The sequence below is a fragment of the Equus przewalskii genome, chromosome 4, assembly GCF_037783145.1.
Source record: "Equus przewalskii isolate Varuska chromosome 4, EquPr2, whole genome shotgun sequence".
Lineage (NCBI taxonomy): Eukaryota > Metazoa > Chordata > Mammalia > Perissodactyla > Equidae > Equus > Equus przewalskii.
The window spans coordinates 25,087,485-25,112,204 of NC_091834.1; the positions used below are offsets into that span (position 1 = coordinate 25,087,485).

Below are 24,720 nucleotides of genomic sequence, written 5' to 3' on the forward strand. Positions count from 1 at the left end.
CCCAGATTCAATCTTGTGTGCACCAAGTTCAGTTGAGGCCACTACTGAGATCTTCCTAAAATCCAGCCCCTGCTCTCCTCCAGTCCCATAGCTTTGCTTTAGCCAAGGTTTTCATGTTTTTCCCCTTGTTCTACAAATTCTTTTTTTCTTCCAGTTTTATGGAGATGTAATTGTCACATAACATTGCATAAGTTTAAGGTGTACAATATAATGATTTGATATATTTGTGTATATTGTGAAATCTTCACTACAATAAGTTTAGTTAATATCCAAAATCTTACATAGTTGCAATTTTTTTTTCCTCGTGATGAGAACTTTTAACATTTACTCTCTTGGCAGCTTTCAAATATACAACAACATTTTGTTAACTATAGTTACCATGCTGTACATTACACTCCAGAACTTATTTATCTTATGACTGGAAGTTTGTACCTTTTGACCCCCTTCTCCTGTTTCCCCACCACCCACTGTACTACATGTTCTTAAAGGGCAGAGAGGATATCCTACTCACACCTTTCCCCATGTGTGAACACAGTGACTGCTGCCAGTTGGCTAATGTTTTCTGAATGAATGAATGAATGAATGAAGTCTATCTTTTCTCTCCACTCAGGAGGGCAGGTCCATAGGCCCTGTCAGCAGCATATCAGCTGCATATTTGGGAAGGATCTGGGGGGCTGTAGCATTTAGGAAGCTCTGACTTGTTCTAGTTATACTTTGGCCATCTCTGTACATAAAGACGAACTAAAAGGAGGAGTGCTTTTATTCAGTTTTACTTTGCCGATAAAGTGCTGAGGCTCAGAAGGGAGAGTGGCCCACCTTACGTCTCACATACCTCAGGCCTGCTAACTCCCTGTCCAGGTGCCTCTTTTTGTTTCTCAAACTACAGCTTCTCTGCACTCCTCCCACTTGTCGTCATCTGCACCTCCCTCACCAAGCTCGAGGTCCAAATGAGCTGGATCATAGGCCCTGAGATCTTCAACCAGCAGCTTCAGCCTTTGCTTCTTTTGGTTCCTGGGCAGACTTGGAACCTGACCTCTGAACCCCAGCCCCCATACCTTGTTTGCCAGTCTCTTCCCCTCAAGTCCTGCTCCAACTCACATCAACCTGCTAGAACCACGATGCTGCCACCCACATTCCTCCACTTCCTTCAGTTATGAGCACCTTTATAATGTGAAGATCTCTGCTTTTCTGCCCTCAGCCATGTTGGAATGGGATGCTGGTCCCAGCTGGAACACTGCTGCATGCCCCTTTGCATACCAGGATATGAGCCACTGCCCTCCAGTGCATGAGTAATTGGTTCTCTAAAATCTTCTGCCTTTTCTTCTTCATGAATAAGCAAAGCTCACCAGAATCCACGTCCCTTCCCCCAGACCAGGAGTAGAAGAAAAATGGAGCCAGCCCAGCAAATCCACAAACACTACCCCATGCTTCATGCAGATACCATCCTCCTGGGTATGGTATTTATCCTGTGGGACTACCATATAATGCTAGTGCGCTCAGTTTCTCTTCCTAGTCAGCCCAGCTCCACATTGTACTCCCAAGGGCACTCCCAAGAGGCCTTACAGGGCCTCAGCAAACAGCTGCAGGGGGATGAATCCCATCCACAGGATAAGGCGAGTATCCAGACTGAAATCACTGAAAAACCAATAGACACTATTTCTTTTCAATGTTACTAGTTCTAAAAAACCAAATGAAAACACTTAAATTCTTCCCAAACTTAGTACTGTTAAAAAATGACACAGCCTTTGAATTTGTAGTGAAATTATGGAAACTGTATACTTCCATGGAACAAAGCCAGTCTTATTTTCATACGATACTCTGGTATATTTTGGGATTGACTATGTCACACTGTTACAGGCCTGTGAGAAGTATACAAATGGAAGGATGATGGTGAATTAAGCAGCAGCTGTGATTCACTGAAGAGGGGTGTGGGCACCCAAATTGTCATCTCCCAACAGGTGGTGAATGGGCACTTTCATTAGTCCCCATTGGTGACTGCCTCATGGGAGATCTTGAAAGAGAATAAACAGCCCCCATTTCTCTGACTGCCCCCAACTGCAGTGGAATCAGGTCAAACCACACTCTACCCAAGATGTTAAAGAGGTTGTGCTTGGCCTTTGGCAGCTGCTCAATGGTGACTTACCACCAGTCTTTCTGCACTGTTTGTGGAGGAACTCAATATTTTTTATTTGGTGTCTCTCCTGTCCTACATTCCTACCATTTATCCCACCTTCAAAAGCATCCTGCATTTGTGCTGTGGCCGCTGGGGAAGAGCAGCTGTTTGGAGCTCTGTGGCTCTGGAGTCTTGGTGGACATGTTAAAGAGTGATGGGAAAGGAAGACCATGGGAGCCTCACTGGCCAATTCTGCCTCATGTCCCTCCCCCAGCCCACTCCTACTTAAGTATTCTTACATACTCTTCAGTCCCTCCACCTGAACACCAGATTGAGTGTCCCACTTACATGGTTTCCCAGCATCCTGAACTTTTTCCCCATAGCTCTCATCATGGCCAGTGACCACACAGTTAGTTGTGCAACTGCACGTGGCTCCTACACATGGTTGTGCAAACCGTGCAACACACAAGGGGTGAGTGAGGACTGGAACCAGGCTGTACGCCGGTGTCCTGTGTACCTGCAGCACCTTTGCAGTGTGTGGTAGATGTCGGCTGAGTGAGCACTTCAGGCAGGCCTGGGCTCCACGCTCTGAGTGTGGCCACAGTAAATCCCAACCCCAGGTGGACCAGTTCACTCAGCTGGCAGACATGAGTCTGCTTGGTGCCTGAGATGTGAGTACTGCTGAAGCACTTGGCCCAGTGGGGGGCCCAAATTTTACATAAGGGATTAAAACTCACCACAATAGACACTGTTAAAGAAACTGGCAGAGCACCCAGGATAGAAAGAGAAGGAAGGGAAGTGGCCTGGGACAATTCCACTATGAGGGCATTTTCCAGGCAGAGGGAGGGCACGTACAGGGGCCCAGTGAGATGGCAGGACTTGAGAGAGCAGGCTGCCCACATAGGGCACTGAGGAGGGTCAAGGAGGTGGGGAGAGGAATGAGGTTGTGAAGAGCCCTGGGTCCTCGGCTAAAGAGTCTGGACTTGCTGGGAGAAAACTGAGGTAGCAGAGACCCTTAAGCAGAAGAATGATAGGACCTGTGTGCTTTTTTTAAAGAACTTTCTGGTGGCAATGTGGAAGACAGAGAAGAGCTGGAAAAGACCAGTGACTGGGCAAACTTTTAGCAGGCATTGCTCACGGTGAGATAAGAGTCTGAAGTAAGACTTGGCAGGATCTGATGACCTATTTATCGGGTGTGGTTGATAAGGGAACTGAGGATTCCAGTTAGATACACAAGGTGCACTGCGATGCAGAATAGAGAGGGGATGAGGAAAGAGGGTGTGTAGGGGATGCCCAGCATTATTGTTGGAAATCCTGAGTTGCTGCAGATGTGCAAGGGGAGGTGTCCGGCACGCAGCTGGAAACACTGCCTGCTCACCACACTCACCCCAGTCCAGGAAAGGAACAGCAGACACTCGGCCAGCACTCTAGACCAAGGATACACAGCATCTTGCACCTGTGGGCAAGTGGGACATGGGCTGCTTCTCCTTGCACTAAAAATCCAGGTAGTGAAGACAGAAAGGAAGAGGAAATTCAAAGGCCTTTGACCCATTTCTCTGATCTACTGCCTCTTTCCTAAAAAAAAAAACAAAGGCCTGAAAACTCAGACTAATCCAAATGAAATCTAGCCTTGGCCTCTCATTTTAACTGAAAATTTGCACTTCACCCTGTGCAAGAGCACAAATTTGAAACTATTCAAATATTTCCAAATATGAAAGAATAAAAACTCACTTACGTATGAAAAGTGGTACCATCCCTGAGTGCAAGGATAAGGTGGAGCAGCCTCTGGGCTGCTGTGGAAAATACATTTCTCAAATCTTTGAGTAACATTTTAAAAAATAATAAAGAGATTCTTTTTAAAAGAGAACCCTGCGAGGCATCTGGTGGAAGAAAACTGTGAAAGAGCAAATCAACAAATGACCACCTCCACTCTCTCTGCGTCCTGAGAACAGAAGAGAGAAAACTCCTCTTATGCTCATCCCTCCTACTTCTTTCCCTTTTTTTAAAGATCACTTTTTTGTATGACTGACGTACAAAAAGCTGATCATATTTAATGTATACAACTTGATGAGCTTGGAGATAAATATACACCATTAAACGATCACTACGATATATGCCATAAACCCATCCATCCTCTCCAAATGTTTCCTCCTGCGCTCTGGATCTATTACTATTATTATTTTGATAAGAATACTTAACATAAGATCTACCTTCTTAGCAAAGTTTTAAGTCTACATACGGTATTATTAACCATAAACCCCATGCTGTATTGCCGATCTTTAGGACTTATTCATTCTGCATAACTGAAACTTTGTGAGAACCAACACAGGAACTGCTCCTAGAATTCTGACTGTCTGCCTGCAGTTGCAATGAATAGAGAGAACCCTTGACCCCCAAAGGTGGAAACTCTGACAGGGAGCAGAGCAGTGTGCATGGGAGCAGCCCTGACTGCCCAGCCTCACCACACAGAAACAGGAGATCTAATGAGCAGAGCCTAACCAGCCCTCTGGAGCCTCGGCTCCCTGTCCTCCTCAGAAGGGAAGGGAAACATCCCACATATAATGTCAAAAATGGGGAACTACCCTGTGTCATGAGAGGCTAAAATTCACCCACCACAGTTCATGAGAGTTTTAGATAGTTAAAGCAGTTTTTTATAAAAATTGAGAAACACTAATTCTTTTTGACTCTACAGCAAGCATCACTTTGGGTAATATTCCCTAAATAGGTCAAATGTAACTTGTGCAAAAATGTCTATAGCAGCACTATTTATAAGTACTTGGAATACACAATAAATGCACAATAAATACTTGTTGAATGAATGAATAAACAGCAAAACAAAACAAATGATCAGTAATGACAACATCTAAGTAAATTACCATTTAGTAGCATAACTAATATTTAGTCCAGAGGCATTCAGAATGGCAGGGATATTACTGTTTCTACATGGAAATTTATACATAAAGTAATTTTTAAGGAAAAAGAGAATAAATAATATGCATATATGAACTGCATAAACATGCATAAAATGTACACCAATAATTAGGCAGGAATATGAAGTGACAGACACACAATCCAAAAGACAATGAATTTTTTATCAGCACAAATGCACAATAAGGTTGATTACCAGAACTTAAATGAATAAATATGGCCTGAAGTTTTTTTCTAGCATATTCCATAGCAGAGCCCTTTTCAAATGCTTGCAGAGGACACATAAACTGCAGGGAAGAGAGACATGGACAGGGATTGGCTGACCTGGAGCAGGGTTTGGGGGCTGCCTGGTGTAGGACACGTTGAATGCAGGCTCCTCGATCAGTGGCGGAGGGTACATGCGCCTCCGGATGAAGAAGCCAGCTCCACAGCAGAAGAGCACGCCCATCATCAGGAGGAACCTGAACAAGAGCACAGCAGTGAGATGGAGCTCAGAGCAGCAGCGGCTTGGCCAGCTCAAAGGATCTGAAAGGATCCTCCAACAGCATCTAGAGAGTGCATGGATCAGAGGGCAGGCTCAAGGTCAGGCTCAGCTCTGGCCCCCCGGGCTGATCCTCCCCTGACCGGTTTCTGGGACATCCTTGGGTGGATGACACCAGGGAGACACTTGGCCTGTAGACTTCCGGGATACCCCTGAATGGAGGCTACTCATACTGAGAAGCTTTCTAAGTTAGTATTTACTGGACAACCTTTGAACGTCGAGCAAGAAGAAATATAAGACGCACAAGATAGGAAATGATTCAGGAAAGGGCTGAAAGTATGGCTTTCTGAGCTGTCTTCTAATTCATTCATTCAACATGTAATTTTTAAGCACGCGCTATGCTCCCAACACCATGCTGTGCTCTACAGGGAGCAAGATGGGTGAGGCCACCACATTGAATCTGCGTTCTAATAGAGGAGGGGGACAGTAAACAACAGATTTACAAAGTTGTTTACTTACAACTCTGGTAAGTGCTAAGAAAGAAAAATGAGGGTGCTTCAATAGGTTTGTGTGTGTGGTAAAATAATAAAACATAATTGACCATTTTCACCATTTTTAAGTGTATAATTCAGTGCAACAAGAGGTTTTACAAGGGTATCTGTCATTGTGAGAAGATCTGAAAAGCTTCTTTTCCTTCAAAGCAACATCTGAGCTGAGTTCTCAAGAACAGAAAGAAAAAGACAAGCTGAAGGGGAGGGAAGGAGCATTCTGGGTGGACAGAAGAGCACAGATGCCCCCACAGGAAGGGCTAGGAGAGCAAGAAGCCCGGGGAGGGTGGCTGGGGCTGCATGTGGGGGAAGGTCAGAGGGGTGCAGTCTTGGGGAGCTAGAAGAATCCAAACTGTGCAGGGGCCTGGCAACATCAGGCAAGCTCAGCAATGAGATGCTGGAATCACAAAGGGAACTGTTTCTCTCTTACAACTAATTTCCCTCGGGTGGACTCAATGATAATCTTACATTCAACACAGGGTCCCATTGTAAATATCTGAGCAGAAATACAAAGCATGGAGAGGCTGAATGTACAAAAGGGTTTACCTTCTCAAATACTACTACTGCTCACTTGCAAGAGCCCAGGCTCCCTGGACTGGAAAATACAGAAGCCATCTGAGGCGTTGGTCTCTTCCACGAGATAAGCCAAAATGTTGGTACACTGTCAAATGGAGTGGGTTTTTTTCCTAGACAAATAAAAATGATGTTGCACCTCATACCTTAGACTGACAGAAGGCAAGTAAGCAGAAAGCAAGAACAGAAGAAAGTCACATGGCAGGAGACGAACTACTGGCTTGGTTATCAGTCATCATCAGATTCATTCCCTGTTGAAACATTAGTCTGAGAAGAACTTATTTTAAGAGAGAAAATGACAAGGGGGCAAGGGAATGCGCTTATAGGAGCAAGGAAAGAAAGGCAGCAGATATCAGCCAGGGAAGCAGTGGTACTATAAGTGCTGTGAGCTACAGAGTGACTGTCCCCTAGATGTCCTACTTGCTGAGCAGGTTTGCAGAGCTTTCTAGGGATTAAGAGAGGAAGTTTGTGCCTGTTCTGTCATTAAAAGTAATCTAGGGGTCCAGTCCAGTGGCACAGTGGTTAAGTTGGTGCGCTCTACTTCAGTGGCCCAAGATTTGCAGGTTCGGATCCCGGGTGTGGACCTAGCACTGCTCGTCAAGCCACACTGTGGCAGCATCCCACATAAAATAGAGGAAGGTTGGCACAGATGTTAGCTCAGTGATAATGTTCCTCAAGCAAAAAGAGGAAGATTGGCAACAGATGTTAGTTCAAGGCCAATCTTCCTTACAAAAAAAAAAAAGTCATCTGGCTTCTTCAATTCATTTTTTCAGTGCCTTCCTGCACTCCCCAGCACTAGGTACAGCAGTTCTCAACTCTGAGTGTACACCCTAGGCACGGTGGAGGTGCTGTGCAGACCAGGTGCCTGGACTCCACCCTAGACCTCCTGGGTGGCAGCGCCCTGCAGCAGGGCTCACACACAATGCCGATTGTGCCAGCCTTTGTTCCACTATAGTGTGCTTTCCAGCTCCACTCAAGGGTGCAACAAGTCTGCCTGTTCTAATCCTGATGATTTCATTCAGACCAGCTTGCTTAAAGATTACTCAAGATTTCAGAGCTGGCAGGGACTTCTGAAAGCATTCTCCTCCAAAATCCTCTATCTTACAGTGAGGAGACAGAAATCCTCAAAAGTCAGGTGGGAGCAGGTTGGAAAGCAGTCCTTCCTTCCCTCCATATCCAGCTCCATCCTCCCATTCTCATGCCTCCTCCCCAGACACCTGCCCACTACATGAGTTTCCCATCAGCCTTTTACCAGCTCCCTTCTTATATCCCTGTCCCTGTAATGTGCTGGTCCTTTTGTGTGGAATGCCCTTTCTGAAACCCAGTGAGAAGCTTTGCAGCTTTCCCCAACTTTTCTGGCAACAGAGCTCTATGATCTGTTTCCAGAGCACTGGTTTAAAGCTCCCCACATGTAGCTACCTACTTAGACATCTGTCTCTTCTAAGAGGCTGACTGTCAGAAGGGCCTCTCCATGGGACCCTGGTACGTACTAGACACTTATTGTTTACTGAAAGAAGGCACGCATGGAGCAGAAACTAAGTATCCTGTGACTTCAGCAGGGGCACCACAGTCTCCCATCTCAGTGTTCTCTTGCCGTGTGCCCAGTTTAGAAACCTGGTATCAGAATCTCCACTCTAATAACTTGACCAAATCTTCTGGCATCTGGCATTCCGACCTTGAGAGACCTACCCTCACTCAATGGCACTCAGGAGACATCTCCGTGTAGGGATCCCACTAACTCACCTAGTTGCTCGGCCTCTGACAGGTGAACTTGGTCAACAGCTCAAAAGCGCCTGGCTGTCAGCTGAGGTGAAGCTTCCAGGGAAGGCCAAAGGAAGCTGCTCTAGTTGCCAGGCCTCCACAGTTCTCCTGGACTCTCAATATTTTTTCTTGTTAATCACATAATACCTGAACTTTCACAAGTGTTTTCATTTTCTAGGACACATCCACAACTTCATCATTCATCTGGTGCTTCAGGTGAACGTGACATACTTCTGAACCCTTTTGAGATTCATGCCCTGGACAGTCCTGCCTCCTCCTACCACAAGGTCCCATGGAGGAAAATTCTGAGCAAAAGCATGCATGAAGCCAGGCAAAGCTCTGAAATGCCACCTCCCTCCTGTCCTCCTCTCCTCATTTTGGTACTAGTCCCCTCCACCTTGAAATGTGCAAGGAGGTGTTTATATTTGGAAAATCTCAGGCTAAAAAAAATCACCTTCTATTATAGAGCTTTAGGCACTAGCAACTATGAGGTGGGGAGAAACCAGCACCAGCATGCCACTGTTTAGGAGGGTTCACCAGAAGCAGAGACATAGACAGGGGTGCCCGAGCCAGCCCTAAGGGAGGCCAAGCCAGGGCCCCATGTGACAGGTGAGTCTAGGCCCTACATGGTCAATGTCCCACCAGGAAAGTAGTGATGGGGATAATGACAAGCACTCTCCTAGGAGGTGGTGATGGGGATGATGAAAGGTACTCTCCTATTAAAGAAAATGTGACACACGGAATGCCACTTATTGGTGGTTTCCCTAAGCAAAGATTGGGAACTGTTGTCAGGAGAGAAAGACAAAATGTCGCAAAAAAAATTCAAGCGGCTGCTGTAATGGTCTTAAAGTCTAAACTTTAGAAGTCAGTAACATCAGAATCTTAAAGTCATAAAGAAGCTTAAGTCTTGAAGCTAGTCAAGTCTTAACCCTCTGTGGAGTTTGCTTCAATGACACTGCCACTGCAGTGGAGCAGAGGAGAGGATAGGTGAGCATAGGAAATGCTCTTTTGGTTTTAGGCAAATCCTTTAGCACACATGCTCTGCCATTCCTGACACCTGAAGCAATATCTCATCTACAGAGTCAAATAAACTCTCAGACACACCCCCAAACGGGCATCTGCTGAGGCTAGCAATCCACAGGAGGTTGCTCTCGTTAATGTAAACTCTGCACTATCATCCTTCTAGGATGCTCAGTCAGCATCATTCCCTTGTTCCCTCTCAAGGTACACTTTTATGGACTTCAGACAGCTCTTACAACTTCCCTCAGCAGAGCTGGAAGATGGACAAGGATGCAGGCTATCTGTCTTGAAAGTTAGGATTCAGCTGATACCATGTGAATGGGAAAGATTTCTAGGCAGCAGTAACTTTATCACAAGATTTGCTGATTCTCTGATTCTTCAAGACAACTGGCCTCAGCTCCATTTCAGAAACTAGTAAAAGAGCTGCTGAAGGACAAGGCTGTTATCCAGCCCACCTTCCAAAAGAAGAACTCCTCCTCCCCAGCCACAAGCTGGTGGAAATAGGAATGAGCTTCTTGCAAACTCTGTGAGAAGCACTGCTTGTCATGAAGCCAACCTGAGCACACCTGTTTTCTTGACTGAGGCTGTCCCACAGACCATGACCCCAAGTGAGAGTGGTATCACTGCAGTTGTCACAATACTGACTGTGGGCAGAGCCCCTGGGGGTGGACCAAGGCACCTGAGACCAGGAAGAGTGTGACCTACCAAAAATACCACAGTCTTTGTATTGAAAGGGCACGCACGCAGCACCTGGAGCCACAGCAGTCCTCATAGGGGCGGCATCTGTAGGAGAGAGAGACACAGGCTGGTCAGTGTCTTGGGTCAGAAGGAAGGGTGGACCAGTCATGAGGTCCAGGCAGGTTTCAGTGCAAAGGACAGAACTGCCACTGCTGCATTTCACGAAACTAGCAGAACTCACTGTTGTCAGTCTGGTAGCCCAAACAGAAGGTGCTGAGATGGACACGGTCAGTGTAATTCAAAGCACCCTGTTTACTACACACCCACAATGTGCCGAATCACAATGGTTTCCTTCTGGGGAGGCGCCATGACCAAAGACCAGCATGACACCTGCCAGTTGTGTAACCAGAAGGAAGCTGAACCAGAGACCATGTCAATGTGCTGCAGATCCTGCTCAGGTCTCAACCTCCGACGACGCTCAGAAGACGGGAATATTGCACTGACAAGTCCAGTGAGGCTAAATGCAGAGATTATGGAGTCAGATAAATTAGGACGTTTAGTCCTGGTCTTGCCACTTGCTAGCTGCAGGACTTCTGGCAAGTTATTCAACCTCTGTGAGCCTCAGTTTCCCCACAAGCAAAATGGGTGGAGGAGCAGGACCCTTTCAGAGTGCTGCTCTAAGTTTTAAGGTCATCATCATTATATAAGTGCTGACAAGGACTGCTAGTGCCCTCACCACCACCCCTACCCGTGCCTGAGGCTTGGGGCTGGGCAGGGCACAGGCTCTCATGGACATGCTCAGGGCCATTCCTTCCCCAGAAGTGCTGCCTAAGAAAGGCCCCAGCTGAGAACAGAGCCCAGTGTGGGCCACAGGGCGTCACCTCAGCCTCCTTCAATAGTCCTGCCCTTCCCCAGTCCCCACGCCTCACCCTTTATTTTTTTGAAAAGAGAGACTGCTATGAAAGTTCATGCTCTCCGGTTCTGCACTCTGGTATTTATAGAGAAACTTTCACTAGAGAGATCTGAGTCCAAGTGGCAGTGGAATGGGGGTTAGGGTAAGAAGTACACTGTTTTTCAATAATATTAAATGACCATATAATTGTGATCTAGGTTCCTACCAATTTTCTTCTTTAAAAAAAAGTAGTTGGGAGGAATACACAATTTGATCTAAGATCTCAGACACTGAATTTATAGATAATTCCAGTACAAATTGGCTTGTTTTATAGAAAAATGTGTAGAAAACAGATTCCTAGAAAATATTAGTTAAGATGGAGAGATATGACTAACAGTAGAACTTGGCAGACCTTAGCTCCAATGATGCTTCTCCTCCGCTGGCTCCTGGGGCTGCTTCTATCTGTTTAAACACCCAGCACCCAACTGCCACTAAATCCTCTATCATTTCAAGGACAACCACCTGCCCAACCACAACCACAACCAGCACCACCACCACCCATGGACACACACACCATTGTCTACACAACACAGATGTTTACACATCCAGTCCTCCCATAGTCCATGAACATGACCTTCTACCCTCTAGGTAGAAACAGTTATGATCTCAATGAGATGCTCCCATAAGCAGGTGACATGAGATAATCTGTTTAACTTGCTTTAACCAACCAATAACCAAGAGGGCACTGAAATTTGTGCTTAAAAATGCTGCTGGTTCTTATAACCAGCATCCAACAAAAAGCCACAGAGTGCTACTAGGACCTCAGCTCTGCACTGGTCCTAGGTGGGGAGCAACGCAGACAGAAGACCCTGCTGTGGAAGAGCTTTCTTTCTAGAAGAGAGAAATAGGCAAGAAAATATGAACTGTGATGGATGGCAAGAGGTTCCACTATGGTGAAAAATAAAGCAGGAGTTGGCAGTTGAGAGCACAGGGGAGGAGGTGGTAGATGATACAATTTTAAACAAGGTGTTCAGGGATGACTCATTGAAATGACATCTGAGCAGAAACCACACAGAAATCCTGCCTGGCAATGACCTGAGCAGCACAGGGGCCTCAGTGCTAGGACTGAGTGCTGGTTCTAGGATGGATGGTGCTGCTGGACTCTCCAGGCCTAGCTCCACAGACACCATAGTTGCACTGTGGAGAAGAACGGTTAAGCACACAGTGTGAGAGAAAATAAAACGTCCAGGGGTTGGGGTAAATCTGGACCTGGGCTGGACCTGCAAGGACCCAGCACTGCATGAACAGCACTGTCTGCTAATGTGACACAGAGCATCATTCACAGAAATTCCTTGGCACCCTCCTCCCAAAGAATCTCAATGGTCTCAGTAACCAGTGTGTGTGTGTGTGTGTGTGTGTGTGTGTGTGTGTACGTATGTAGGGAGGGGACTCATTTAAGGGAGATAAATAATTTTTTGCTTTGGGGGAAGGTAGAGTTCAGACAATTAATTGTAAACCAAAAGAGTTGGGACTGTTTCCTATCGTGAATTTGCAAAGACAAGAGTCCTTAGCAATTACGTTAGATTCATGATAAATGTGATAATGTGGTAGGCAGAATTCAAAGATGACCCCAAGATTCCCGCTCCTAGTATGATACCCTCACTGCATGACACCCTCCCCTTGAGTATGGAGGGGCCTATGAATATGATGGGATGGATTATGGAACATCCTTTGATTATGGAACATTACATAAGGTGGTATGTTGTCTAAGACTCTGCCATAGCAGACTGGGGGCTCTTCCGCTGTCTCTGAAGAAGTAACTGTGTGTTGTGACAAGGCCACATGGCTAGGACTGAGGGTGATCTTCAGGAGCTGGGTGCAACCCCCAGCCAGCCAGCAAGGGAACTAGGACCTCAGACTTACAACTGCAAGGACTGAATTCTGCCAATAACCTGAATGAAGTTGCAGGAGGACCCCAAGCTCCAGATGAGAACACAGCCCAGCCAATCCCTTGATTTTAGCTTATGAGACCCATAGCAAAGGACCCATCGATGCCATGCCAAGACTTGTGACATACAGGAATTGTAAGACAATAAATATCTGTAGTTTCAATCTGCTAACTTTACAGTAATTTATTACAAAGGAATAGAATACTAATAAAAATAAGAACAAAGGTTACAGATTATGGACACTCCTTATCTTCTAGACATCAGGTCAAGTCCTTCACAACTGTCACGCAAAGCATCCATACACAAGGTAAGTATTATCAGCCCCATGTTTGAAAAAACCTCAGAAAACAAGGCATTAGGGATGTTGTACCTCCTGTCAGCCCAGGTCATTATATGCTAAAGCCAATAATGGACTTTGGTCAGCATTTCAGGAAAGCGTTTTGCACAGGCACTGCCTCTTTGGTGATATTGAGTCTTTTATCACCAAAGGGCCACCTTCTCTGTCCCTACTTGGTTTTCCTGTTCTTCCTTGGCCTTTTACAAGCTGCTACGGACAAAGGCATCACAGCGTTGGCATGGTGTAACTGTACTTATTAATAGTAACCATGTGAGACTCCATTATCATTTAGCCCATGTGAATGAACCAACTGGAAAAGTCAAGGAGAAGCAGGGCAGTGATACCTAAGAAAGTGACAGAGGGTGAGAAGGTGTTGGGGGAAAGTGAAGTTTAATGTGGCAGGAGCCATTCCCAGAGGGCAAATCAAGCCCAGAGGTAGTGGGAAGGAAGTGGTGGGAATCTGGCAAGACCAGGTAACAGAGACAATGTGAGGAAAGCTGAGAATCCTTGGTCAAATGGCAGGAAGCCCTGGGACAGAACCCACAGGCAGGAATCCAGCAACCACTCTTTAATAATGCCTGAAGGGGTTCACTGTTTAACCTGCATATTGACCATAAAGATTCCCAGAAACGTCTCCACTATTCTATGTCAAGAACTCTCTAAGATGACTTAATCACAAAAGACAGAAATAATACAGTAAGATACGACTTTAGGTAAAAGTTTGGTGTCAATTTGGAAAGAACTACCAACGCTTCGATAATGTTATACAACAGAACAATGTTTTTCAACTATTGTGACCCACTAGCAGACTGTGAAATCAAGTTACTGGGTTGTGACATGCATTTTGTAAAGGTAAAAATCGATTTTAAAAAAAATCAGAGGGCATCACATATAAGAATTGTTTTGTGAAACTTATGTTTTGGTCACACATGCTCCCACACAGATATGTGTGAACTAGGCTACAACATAAAGCATGTTTCTTCAAAGCTACTGTTGCAGAAGCCCCAAGTCAAAAGTGGACAGGCTCAAGTTTCTGTTGTTTCTAGATCAGCTTCTTTCACCCGGTGGGTTCTGGGCAGCTTCAGGTCCAAGTTCCCTGAGTAGGTCACTTCCTGCTGTCCATGGTACTGGGCTTAAACCTCTTTCTTGTCCCCCATGACTTCTGCCTGGGTGACACTGGTCAAATGGCTATTGCATTTTTCCTCCTAACTATAGTATAAGATGTCTTGCAATGATCAAATTCTAGAGGATGTAACTCTCGCGAAGACCCTCTCAAGTGGGAATGCCCCCTGTTCACCTGCCTACTTGAAAATAGCCTCTGAAGGAGGATGGTAGGTGGCTGCAGAAGGGTGGAGAACAGAGATGGAATATCTCTGCGACTTAGGAGGAACAAGACTGCGATGTTCTGGGCTCAGAACCATTTCTCTCCATTGTTCTACAGCCTTTGCCACCATGATGTTTTCTGTGTCTCTCCCTCTGGGTTTTTCCCCTAACGAAAACTACAGCTGCCTCAGCTCTAGGCAGAGCCAGGGCTGAAGGGGTACTTGGAGTCCATCCAAGTCTGGTAACCATAAACTTGATATGAAAGAGGAAAGCAGGTACAGGGATAAAATTTAATGTATGGATCATCTTTCAAGAGCTGAATTTGCTAAAATGCCTCCTTTTCAGAATCACCACATGAGGAAGCATTTTCTGCTTTGAAACCTAAGCCTCTGCAGCATCCTGGTTCCATGTTAGGGAAGCACACAAGACGAGAATCTCTACAAGCTTTTAGACATTTAGAGCCTCGTCTCAAATTCTATACACACACACACACACACGCACCCCTCAGCCTGAGAACGAAGGTTACACACCCCTCAGCCTGAGAATGAAGCATTATAATGATTTTGAATTCCTAATTCAAATTACTCTCTGTTGGCAAGATTCAACATCTATGTGCTCCAGCTCTCACTTTTCAGGATCCAAATTTCGAACACCAGCAGCAAATATATGTTGTCAACTGATTATCTGCTTTCTTTTCTGAAAACAGAGTATCCTTTATGCTCTCTTGTTTAGCTGCAGACCCATTCACTCCAAGTATCCTTGTGGCTCATCTGCAGTCCTGGCCTGGCTCCAGATGTGGATGCTGGTGAGTGTCAGCCACTTGAAGGAACATGTAATTACCCCTGGAGTGACACTGTTATCCCCTTTCTCTCTGTTGCTTTCTTTCAATGAACCTACTGGTAAACTGGGGCCCTAAGCACATACCTGCTGATATTTCAAACAGCGGTTACTATAAAAAGAAGATTAAGTGTAATGAAGCTTAATTAGAAGTAGTAAACTTTAGCAAGTAGTCTAGCATACTAAATGACCCATTTTCTGATGCACTAGGTCTGTGTTCCTAGTGCCTAAGCCTTGAAACGGCACTGGTGTTCCAAAGGTCAGCTGAAGACTAACAAAGCCTGTTACCTTCACTAACCTGGATACAGAACAAATCAGGATGGATACAACAGAACAGAATTTTCCTTCTCATTCTGTGTGTCAGATTCTCAGACTTGCAGCAGAAAGGAAGAAACATCACTTTTAACTAAATCCATTCCTCAACATATGTAATTACACAAAACACACACACTTGCTTCAAAAGAGTGATAAGAACATGTATATCAGCAGAAATGGGCCCCCGGAATTGCTTCCTGTTAGCCAAGGATTCTTCACTGTATTCCAGGATCCAAACATACAGTTCTGACAAGATCAGAAAAATGGATGGTCCACTCTGAGCAGGTGTTAATTTGTAACTAAGTACATCACAGACATAAAATGAGGGTGTCTGGCCTCTCTCCCCAAGTAAAAGATAGGTGATGTGGTCCTGAGGATGCATAATGTAAAAGGAGGCATAATGTAAAAGGAGGCATAACGTAAAAGGAGGAATGCCACCAGTTAGAAATGTGTCATAGCAGTGATCAAATGCAAATGTAATAGGATGGCCCCTTTGGGAGTTTTAGGAATCTAAGAAGTGAGCACGTTACACTTAGCACTATCAGGAGGGAAGGGATCTGCCCAGTAGACACATTGATTCTATGCCTTTCAGTCACATAAATCTCAAGAGTAGAAAAGGATAACATATTAAGTCAGGGAATGTTCAATGTTAATCAAATCATGAAATCTTCCTATTAAAGAAAAATGGCCAAACGCTGATATGTAAACTTTTTCGTGTAGGGTAAATGGTAATTTATATTAAACTCATTCATGGAAAACCATCTCAGGATCTGGTGGAACAACTAAAACAAGAGTCAAGTACTTAGGGTGGAGGTCTGGAGAGGGAGTTCACGGGGGTTCAATGTTTTTGTTGTTAAATAAAGAACAGGACACGGCTTAAAAAAAAAAAACCCAACTGTAGAGTTTTAAGTAAATTCCTGTCAACATCATTTCATTTAAAAGGCCAATCCTTTCCCTCACCTGCTGATTAAGTCTCAGCAAACCATTCTCTTCCTTCAAGTGTCTACCAGGACAATATTTTTTTCCCTGTCCAATCCAAGTTTCTTAGCTTGACAGTTAGGCTGGTCTCCTCAATTACATACCATATGTATGTTGATATCTGAACCCACTTCTTATACTACTTTTATGATCATCTGTGTTTTCCCACACAGTGAAGCACATGGCAGATGCTTGAAGGCAGCTTCCCAGGTTAGAATCAGGAAATATACTCAGGGTTATCAGAAAACTTCAATTAACCTGTAAGAAATCTGGTTCCTCCGAAAAACTAAACAAATCCCTACAAGATCTGGAGAAAACTCCAAAGGGGAAGTGAAACCCTGCAGGGATGGGGCAGAGGTTAGCTTGATCCTCAGACCACTGAATGCCCTTGGCAAATATCCTCAAAGAGCCTGAAAAGCTCTGTGCCTGACTTGTATCCAGGAATCCACCCTTGACCACATCCCATAACTGACTTTCCCTTTCAACCTCCCTAAGCAGAGCTGTCCACTCCCTGCTGCAGGATCCCTGAGGCACACGCCTTCTGTGATTAAAGGGCATTCTTCCTTGTGCAGAAGTCAAGTCTGGCCCCCACTAGTCCCACTCCCGCCTTGCTGGGCCACCACAGAATAAGCCAGCCCTATCACATGTGAAGAGGTTCTCATGGTTTCCTGAGTCTTCTCTTATCCAGGAAAATATGACCAGTTGGGATAAAATCTTAGTTTCCCATCATCAAGAGGATTCTGGTTCACTCTCTTTTCCACACATACTGCAGCCACAGATAGTACTAATTTTTTAGCAACCATAACACAGCTGAATCATAATGAACTTTCTGTCAACTGAGATTTTCTCAGTAAATTCCCTCTTCCATTATTATACAGGCACAGTAGGGCTTGGGGACCTAAATATAGGATCTTAGTGTTATCTATAATAAAATTTAAACTTATAAAATGTGGGCCATGATTTCAGCCCGTCAAGAGCTGTTGGAGCCTCATTCTGTCACTCAAAGCCTTCACTATTCCTTCTGGTTTTCTGTCATAGAAATGAAGAATCCAAGTCAAATTTTTTGGGACCCAGGAATGCTGAATACTACCCAGCTGATTCTGCTTCTTCTCTCTGCAATGATCCCACAGCAGACGACTTAGCATGGTACTGTCCAATAACTCCACAGGAAGGTCAGGTGGAGAACAAGGCTTGGGCCTGTACACAGAATAGAATCTTTCCATGCCCTAAAGCTGTAATCCCAAACCTGAAATCTTCCCCAAAGTCTGGCAGGCTGTCTGGAGTAAGAAAGTCAAAGGAAGAGAAAGAGAGAAGGCCACCCCACAAAGTGAGTTCTGGCCTAGCTACATGGAATGTCACACAGAGAATGATGTGGGCTTTGTGAGCCGAAGAGTTGAAAGAAAGATTTCTTGGACTATCAAGCTCTGGGAGCAGTGCTCCTTTATTCAGAGAACAGCATGGGGACAGGACCCATGGGCAGTAAGAGCTGAGGCATGGGGACAGGACCCATGGGCAGGAAGAGCTGCAAACACGGGTTGAGGGTAGGGCTAAATTTAAGGCATAGGTATGTGAGTTATTTCTTTACAAGACAAAGGAAAGATGATGTAAAAGTCTTTTAAATGGTATTGGTGTAGGTGGGGTTTGGTTATTGGGTAGGTCTATAACTTTAGACAAGAATCAGATCGGATCAGGTCAGGACATCCTATGCTTCCCGGAGGATGATATACATCAGCATGCAGGGAAGGATGTCTTGGGCTACTCCCTGGGGCAGCCTGGATCCTCATCAAGAAGACCAGGGGTGTAGACGGAAAGGGAGGACAACACAGGAGAAGAGAGAGAAGGAGCCTTCAGGCACATGAATGAACCCACCACTAGATGTCTTCTAACCAGCTGTCCTAGATGCAGTTCAATCAGATCAGTTCACCGCCTGGATAAAAAGAAAGGGGAAGTGAATTTTAAGAAAAGAAAAAAAAAGAAAGAGGAAATGGATCCAAGACTTTCTCTCCCTACAACTTGTGAATATGATTGCTATATCATAGCTTCCATTATTTTCATCAAATCAATGATAAAATATTGATGATGGAGCCAATGGTGAATTCCATTAGAAACCTTCCTTCCAAGATGATATTTTATTAATCATAATTTTATAGGTACAACTATGATACCAGCTATAAATCCTCCTAACTGTCATATTTATTTGGAACAGAATTCCGTATCTGATAAGCTGAGATAATGAGTGAGATGCTATCAAATATCTCCATGATGCTCAGCAAACTGTCAACTCACAGATCCTCCAGTCTTATGGTCCCACTGAAGAAATGAGCCCAACCTCACAGGACATTAGAGGGGCAAAAACCAAATTAGTTCTAAATGATCACAAAACATTCCTTTAATGATCTTTAGGAGAGAAGACTCTCCTAAAGCCTTCACAGAAATTCCCACCCTGGGTGGCAATTGCCCTGGTTAATGAGCCCACTTTTCATCTTTCATACATGTCCTCTTAAAAATCTCAGCTTGGGGGCCAGCCCTATGACATAGTGGTTAAGTTTGGCACGCCCTGCTTCAGCAGCCCAGGCTCGCATTTCCAGGCGTGGACCTATGCCACTTGTCAGCCATGCTGTCGCAGTGTCCCATATACAAAACAGAGGAAGATTGGCACAGATGTTAGCTCAGGGCTAATCCTCCTCAGACAAAAAAAGAGGACGATCGGCAACAAATGTTAGCTCAGAGTGAATCTTCCTCAGTGAAAAGAACAAAAAGGAGAAAAATCTCGGCTTGGTGGGCTGCTTACTTCCTAAGAATGTTGACGTCCTGAGTGTTCGCACCTCCTGCCTCCTAAATGAGGACATCTGTTATATTGCAGAGTTTCCCACTAACTCCATGGAGATCTCCTAACCCCTCCAGATGCAGAGCCATCTCCTTCCCAACATTGAGTGTATTATCCTAAAATCTATTACTCACCACCAATTCTACCTTCCTATAACTAGCTTTTTTATTATACTATTTAACGTAATTATTTTCAGCCTTAATATGGCATAACACAGCAGATAATATCTCCAGTTTTGCCTTTAGGACTCCACCCTGCTGTGAGGGGAGTTCTCCATTTGAGTGAGGCAGCAGTAAGTCCTCCCCTGTAGAACCCTTTACATGTGGAGATAACTCAAACAGAAAAGGAGGAGGTCCAGGAAGGACCCTGCAGCGTTGAGGGGTGACACTGCTCTGTGATGAGCACTCTGGAAAGCAGTGGTTCTCAACATCATCTCACATGAGAATTACTGGGTGACTTTAAAAAATACTTATGCCTGTAGGTTGGGAATCACTCCTCAGGTGACTGTAGTACATGGCCAGGACTGAGAACCAGTGACTAAATCTGGAGTACTCTTGCCTGTTAGTCCTCTCTTGACACCAGCAGGAACCTGGAGGGTGAAGAGGATGTTGGTTTGGCTTTTCTGATCAGTTTTTTTTAAAAAACAGCTTTATTGAGGTATAAGTGATATACAAAGAACTGCACAGATTTAATATGTACAATTTGATGAGTTTGGACATATGCAAAGACCCATCTTACCATCACCCCAATCAAGGTAATAGACATGTTCTGGTCAATTTCAATATTGAGTATCTGTGAGGAAAAAGGATTTTTTGTGTGTGTGAGGAAGACTGTCACTAAGCTAACATCTGTGCCAAACTTCCTTTTTGTGTGTGTGAGGAAGATTGTCACTGAGCTAACACCTGTGCCAATCTTCCTTTATTTTATGTGGGATGTTGCCACAGCATGGCTTGATGAGCAGTGCTAAGTCTGCACCTGGGATCTGAACCTGCAAACCCTGGGCCACCAAAGTGAAGCGTGCGAACTTAACCACTATGCCACCAGGCTGGCCCCAAAAAAGGCTTTTTTAAAAAGAACTTTCATCTTTCCAATCACAGGTTTTAGACCTTTTATTTGTCTGGCTGTGAAGTCAAAAACTTCACAGACCTGAGGATGAATTGATGGTTTATTCTTTCTGTGAACTTCAGCAGAGATTCACATGTCAGAATCTTTTCCTTCTTGGTCTGACTTGGTTTCCCTGATAGGCAGGAATGTGCCTGTTGAGACATATGGTCATATTTTGATGATCTTTTAATTTTGATCTGGTCGACATACCCAATGGCAAAGTCAAGCATGTCTGGATTTTAAAGAGGCGACCACAGTAGCTCTGATGAGATCCAACCTCGAGACTTTGAGAGTGGGGAGGACGGCTGCCCTGTAAGTCATTCCTGCAGAGACACATCTCTTACTACAAAACATCGCAAACTTGAGTAAACCCAGATTGGTTGTATTTAGGGTAGCAGATGAGATTTACCTAGGGAAATTTTACTTCTACTTCTACCATGGGAGAAAGCGTTATAAATGCTTATTATAAGCCCTAAAATTAATAGACCAAATGAGGTAGAAAGTGCTCATTTCCTTATCAGTTTAACCCTTGAATGGCTGCTGCCTCAGAGCCCAGTTGCACCAAGTTGAGGTGAGAAGATGAGCAAGAGGGACTGAGACTCTTTAAACTATTGCTGACCTCTACTAATTCCAGGTTTTGAAACTCTACCCTTATGTTTCTGGTGTAGAGGTTTCTCCTCTTTTCTCCTTTCAGTAAATTGCCGACCATTTAACATCAGTTCTATTAAACTCTATCCTAGGAAACAGGGGGCTTATTCTTCTAGTTTTGGGCTGATAACTCTCAGATTGAAAAAAAATCAACCCTGTCCAGAATAATGAGTAATATGGAAAATGAAAAACAGAAGACCTTGATCCTATGATCCTACAGAATTTAAATCTGATAATAAATTTTATCTCATTGAAATAACAGGAGCATAGCAAATACAAATGGAATGACAGGAATTTGGCAAAGAGATCTGGAAAGCAGATAGATTCTAGCACTCATTAGCTAAAAACTCTAGAAAATTAGATTCAAGTTGACACCCAGCTTACTTTCTCAGCTTTATTTTTACTTGTGTTGGTTAACTATTATTTACATGCTCAGAACTCTTAAATCTACATTCTGTCTCTGGACTCCCTCCTGGGCTGCAAAAGAGAAACTCCCCCTGTCCATATTTCCTGGATATTCTGCAAGAACTTCAAACTCAACATGTACACAGCTGACATCCTCCACTCCCTCTTCTGCTAAGTCCCTCCCTGAACCTGTTCTTTTCCTGGTGTCTCTCACTGCCTGCCCAACCAGAAGCCTCTGAGTTATTGACTTCCTTTATCCCCACATCGATTCTTCTGTGAAATATTATTGAAGCCCACCACCTTGTTCCTCAGCCCCATCCTCACTCAGAGTCAGACCCTCCATATTTTACCCCTACTACAGCAACAATTTCCTTACCTCCAGTCCCCAACCCCCATCCAAGTACTGTCCTGACAGCCTTCTGAAAGACCAAACTGACACCATTGCCTTGCTTTGTGCAGGAGGAGTCTCAAGACCCTTCTCAATGAGCCTCACCCTTCCTTTTCCATCTCACCTCCTGCCAGGCACCCTAAACTCTAGCCTTGTGGTTCCCCAAATACACAATGTACTTTCCTACTTCCATGCCTTACACTCTCACTATAGCCTCTGAAACTGCTCCTCACCCTTCAAAGATCAGCTCTGTGAGATCTTTCCCAACAGCATCCCCTCATCCTCCCTCCTACGTCATGATCCTCCCTTTGATGGATTTCCATTTATATGGCTCTCACTGAGGACAGTATTACCGTTCATTGTTAAAGGCATCTGTCCTCCATGCTGGACTATGAGCATAACAGCAGTCTTATCTCACTCCTCTATGTACAGCCCAGGTACCTACCATGGTTCCTGGTACATCATAAGTGTTTTGCCTTAAGCAGAAGTGATGTTGTAGTAGAAATGAAACTCCTTATGATGGGAGAACACATTAACTAACATAAACTCAGAATACAAAGTGTACTTTGATACCATGTTAGTCCCAGTGCTGGTGAGGATGGTTGGAAACAGGTGTTCTCACACACTGATGGCTGATTATGACAACCTTCAGGGTGGCTAGTCTGGCAGTATTTAGTAAAATGTAAAATAAGCATAACCTTTGCTTCAGCAATTCTTTTTCTGCGAATTCATCCCATGACAAAAATAAGTTCTAGTTTATAAAGATAGTATGCAGGAAGATGTTTACTGAGTACTGGGGCACACCAAAAATCTTTTCTCCAAACTCCTAAGACCAAATATGCAGAGAATTCAGAACTGTTAGGATTCAAGAATGGTAAGACATGTAATACCATGTATTACATAATACTACCAGCAAGATCTGCATCGAAATATACAACACATCTATTAAAGTCATCAAATAAGGGGGCCATTAGATGAGTTGGCTCTAATGCTTTCGTAGCCTAGGTAAGCAAACCAGAACGTAAGCCAGAGTCAATGCCTATAAATACCTCAAGGTTAAGAAGATCAACCAAACACAGCCAACTAGGCTGTCTCAAACAACCACTTAAGCTATAGCCAATCAAATAATTTCCTTCCTTTGCTTCTCTGAAAAAAACCCTGTCCCTGGCTTTTGTCGGTGGAGTGCTCCTAACCACTTCTTGTATAGTGCTGCCTGATTTGAATCAATATGTGCTCACATAAACTCTTAAAAATTTTAATATGCCTCAGTTTATCTTTTAACACATTGTACTAAATAGAATTTTAAAAAGAATATAAATAGCTTCATGTCTGTTTAAATCCATTCTTGCTACCAAGTGAATTATTAAAAAATTTGTTTGTGAGCACTGCTTTAAATTTTAGAATAATAGATAAGGAACTATGGACCTTCAATAGTAAAAACAAAACTGGCACTACCTGAATGTACAATAATTATAGGGGAATGTGAAAATGAATTATGGTACCTCCCAAGGGAATGCTGTCACCATCAAAAACAATGAGGTTTCTTTGTATGCTGATTTAGAAGAACATTTACAATATACAGTTCATGAAAAAAATCAAGTTACAGAACATATATAAAAACATGACATTTTAGGGGCTGTCTTAGTCTGTTCTGCTATAATAAAATACCACAGACTGGGTGGCTTATAAACAACAGAAATTTATTTCTCATAGTTATGGACACTGGGAGTGCAAGATGAAGATCATCATCACATTCCCATGAAGGCCTCTTCCTGGTTCAAAGCCAGTGCTTTCTCACCATGTCCTCAGATAGAAGAAGGGGCAAGAGGTCTCTCTGGAGCCTCTTTTATAAGCGCATTTATGCAGGCTCAGCCCTCATGACCTAACCACCTCCCAAAGACCTTACTTCCCAATACCATCACCTTTGGGGATGAGGATTCAACACACGAATTTTGGGGGGACATAAACATTCAGACCATAGCAAGAGTCTAGAGATCTTAAAGGAGGATTACGAGTGAAATCTTTCTCCTTGTTCTAAGGACAAGAAAATGCCTCCAGCTTACCCAAGGAAGCTTCACCGATAAACCCAAAAAAAGAACGAAGGGAGAACAGAAATTCTTTAAACTATATGTCCCCAGATCAGACACCTCCCTCTCCGCAGGCTATTAATCAAAGGCTATGCTCAGCTGCCTCATCATGGCAGAACAGCAAGGGTAGGGGAAAGGGACGTGTGGAGAAATGCACAATGAAGGGAGTACCCCTGCCCCCTACCCCTACAACCCTTTTTCACCCTGCACATCCCTCAAATCCCAATGCTGCTGGTAAGAGCTGGGCACATGCTGTCCAGCTGACCTGGCACAGAGGGAACTCTCCATCAGGCCCAGGGTCTGACACCAGCACCGCCAAATGGTCAGAGGCGGCCTTGTATCTCAGGGCCCCTGGAACGGATTTGGGCACCTCCAACTCTAGCAGGCAGGTAAGGTGGCCTAGCCAGGCACTGGCTCTGCAAAGCCTATTTCTGAGCTCTTGATCTGACACCTGCAAATAGCACTTTACCCACTCACACCATTAATTATTTACAGCAGAGAAATGAACCCAGAGAGACACAATAAACC

General features: G+C 44.3%; 1 protein-coding gene across 1 annotated transcript in view; it reads right to left on the reverse strand.

Moving 5' to 3' along the window:
- The window catches only part of VOPP1 (VOPP1 WW domain binding protein), a 108,151-nt gene that overhangs the window by 25,310 nt on the left and 58,121 nt on the right, over positions 1-24,720 (reverse strand). Inside the window, exons 3-4 of the mRNA XM_070617282.1 lie at positions 10,130-10,207; positions 5,366-5,502 (exon numbers count right to left, since the gene is read on the reverse strand). Coding sequence (XP_070473383.1) covers positions 5,366-5,502; positions 10,130-10,207 — 215 coding nt within the window. The remainder of the gene's footprint in view (positions 1-5,365; positions 5,503-10,129; positions 10,208-24,720) is intronic.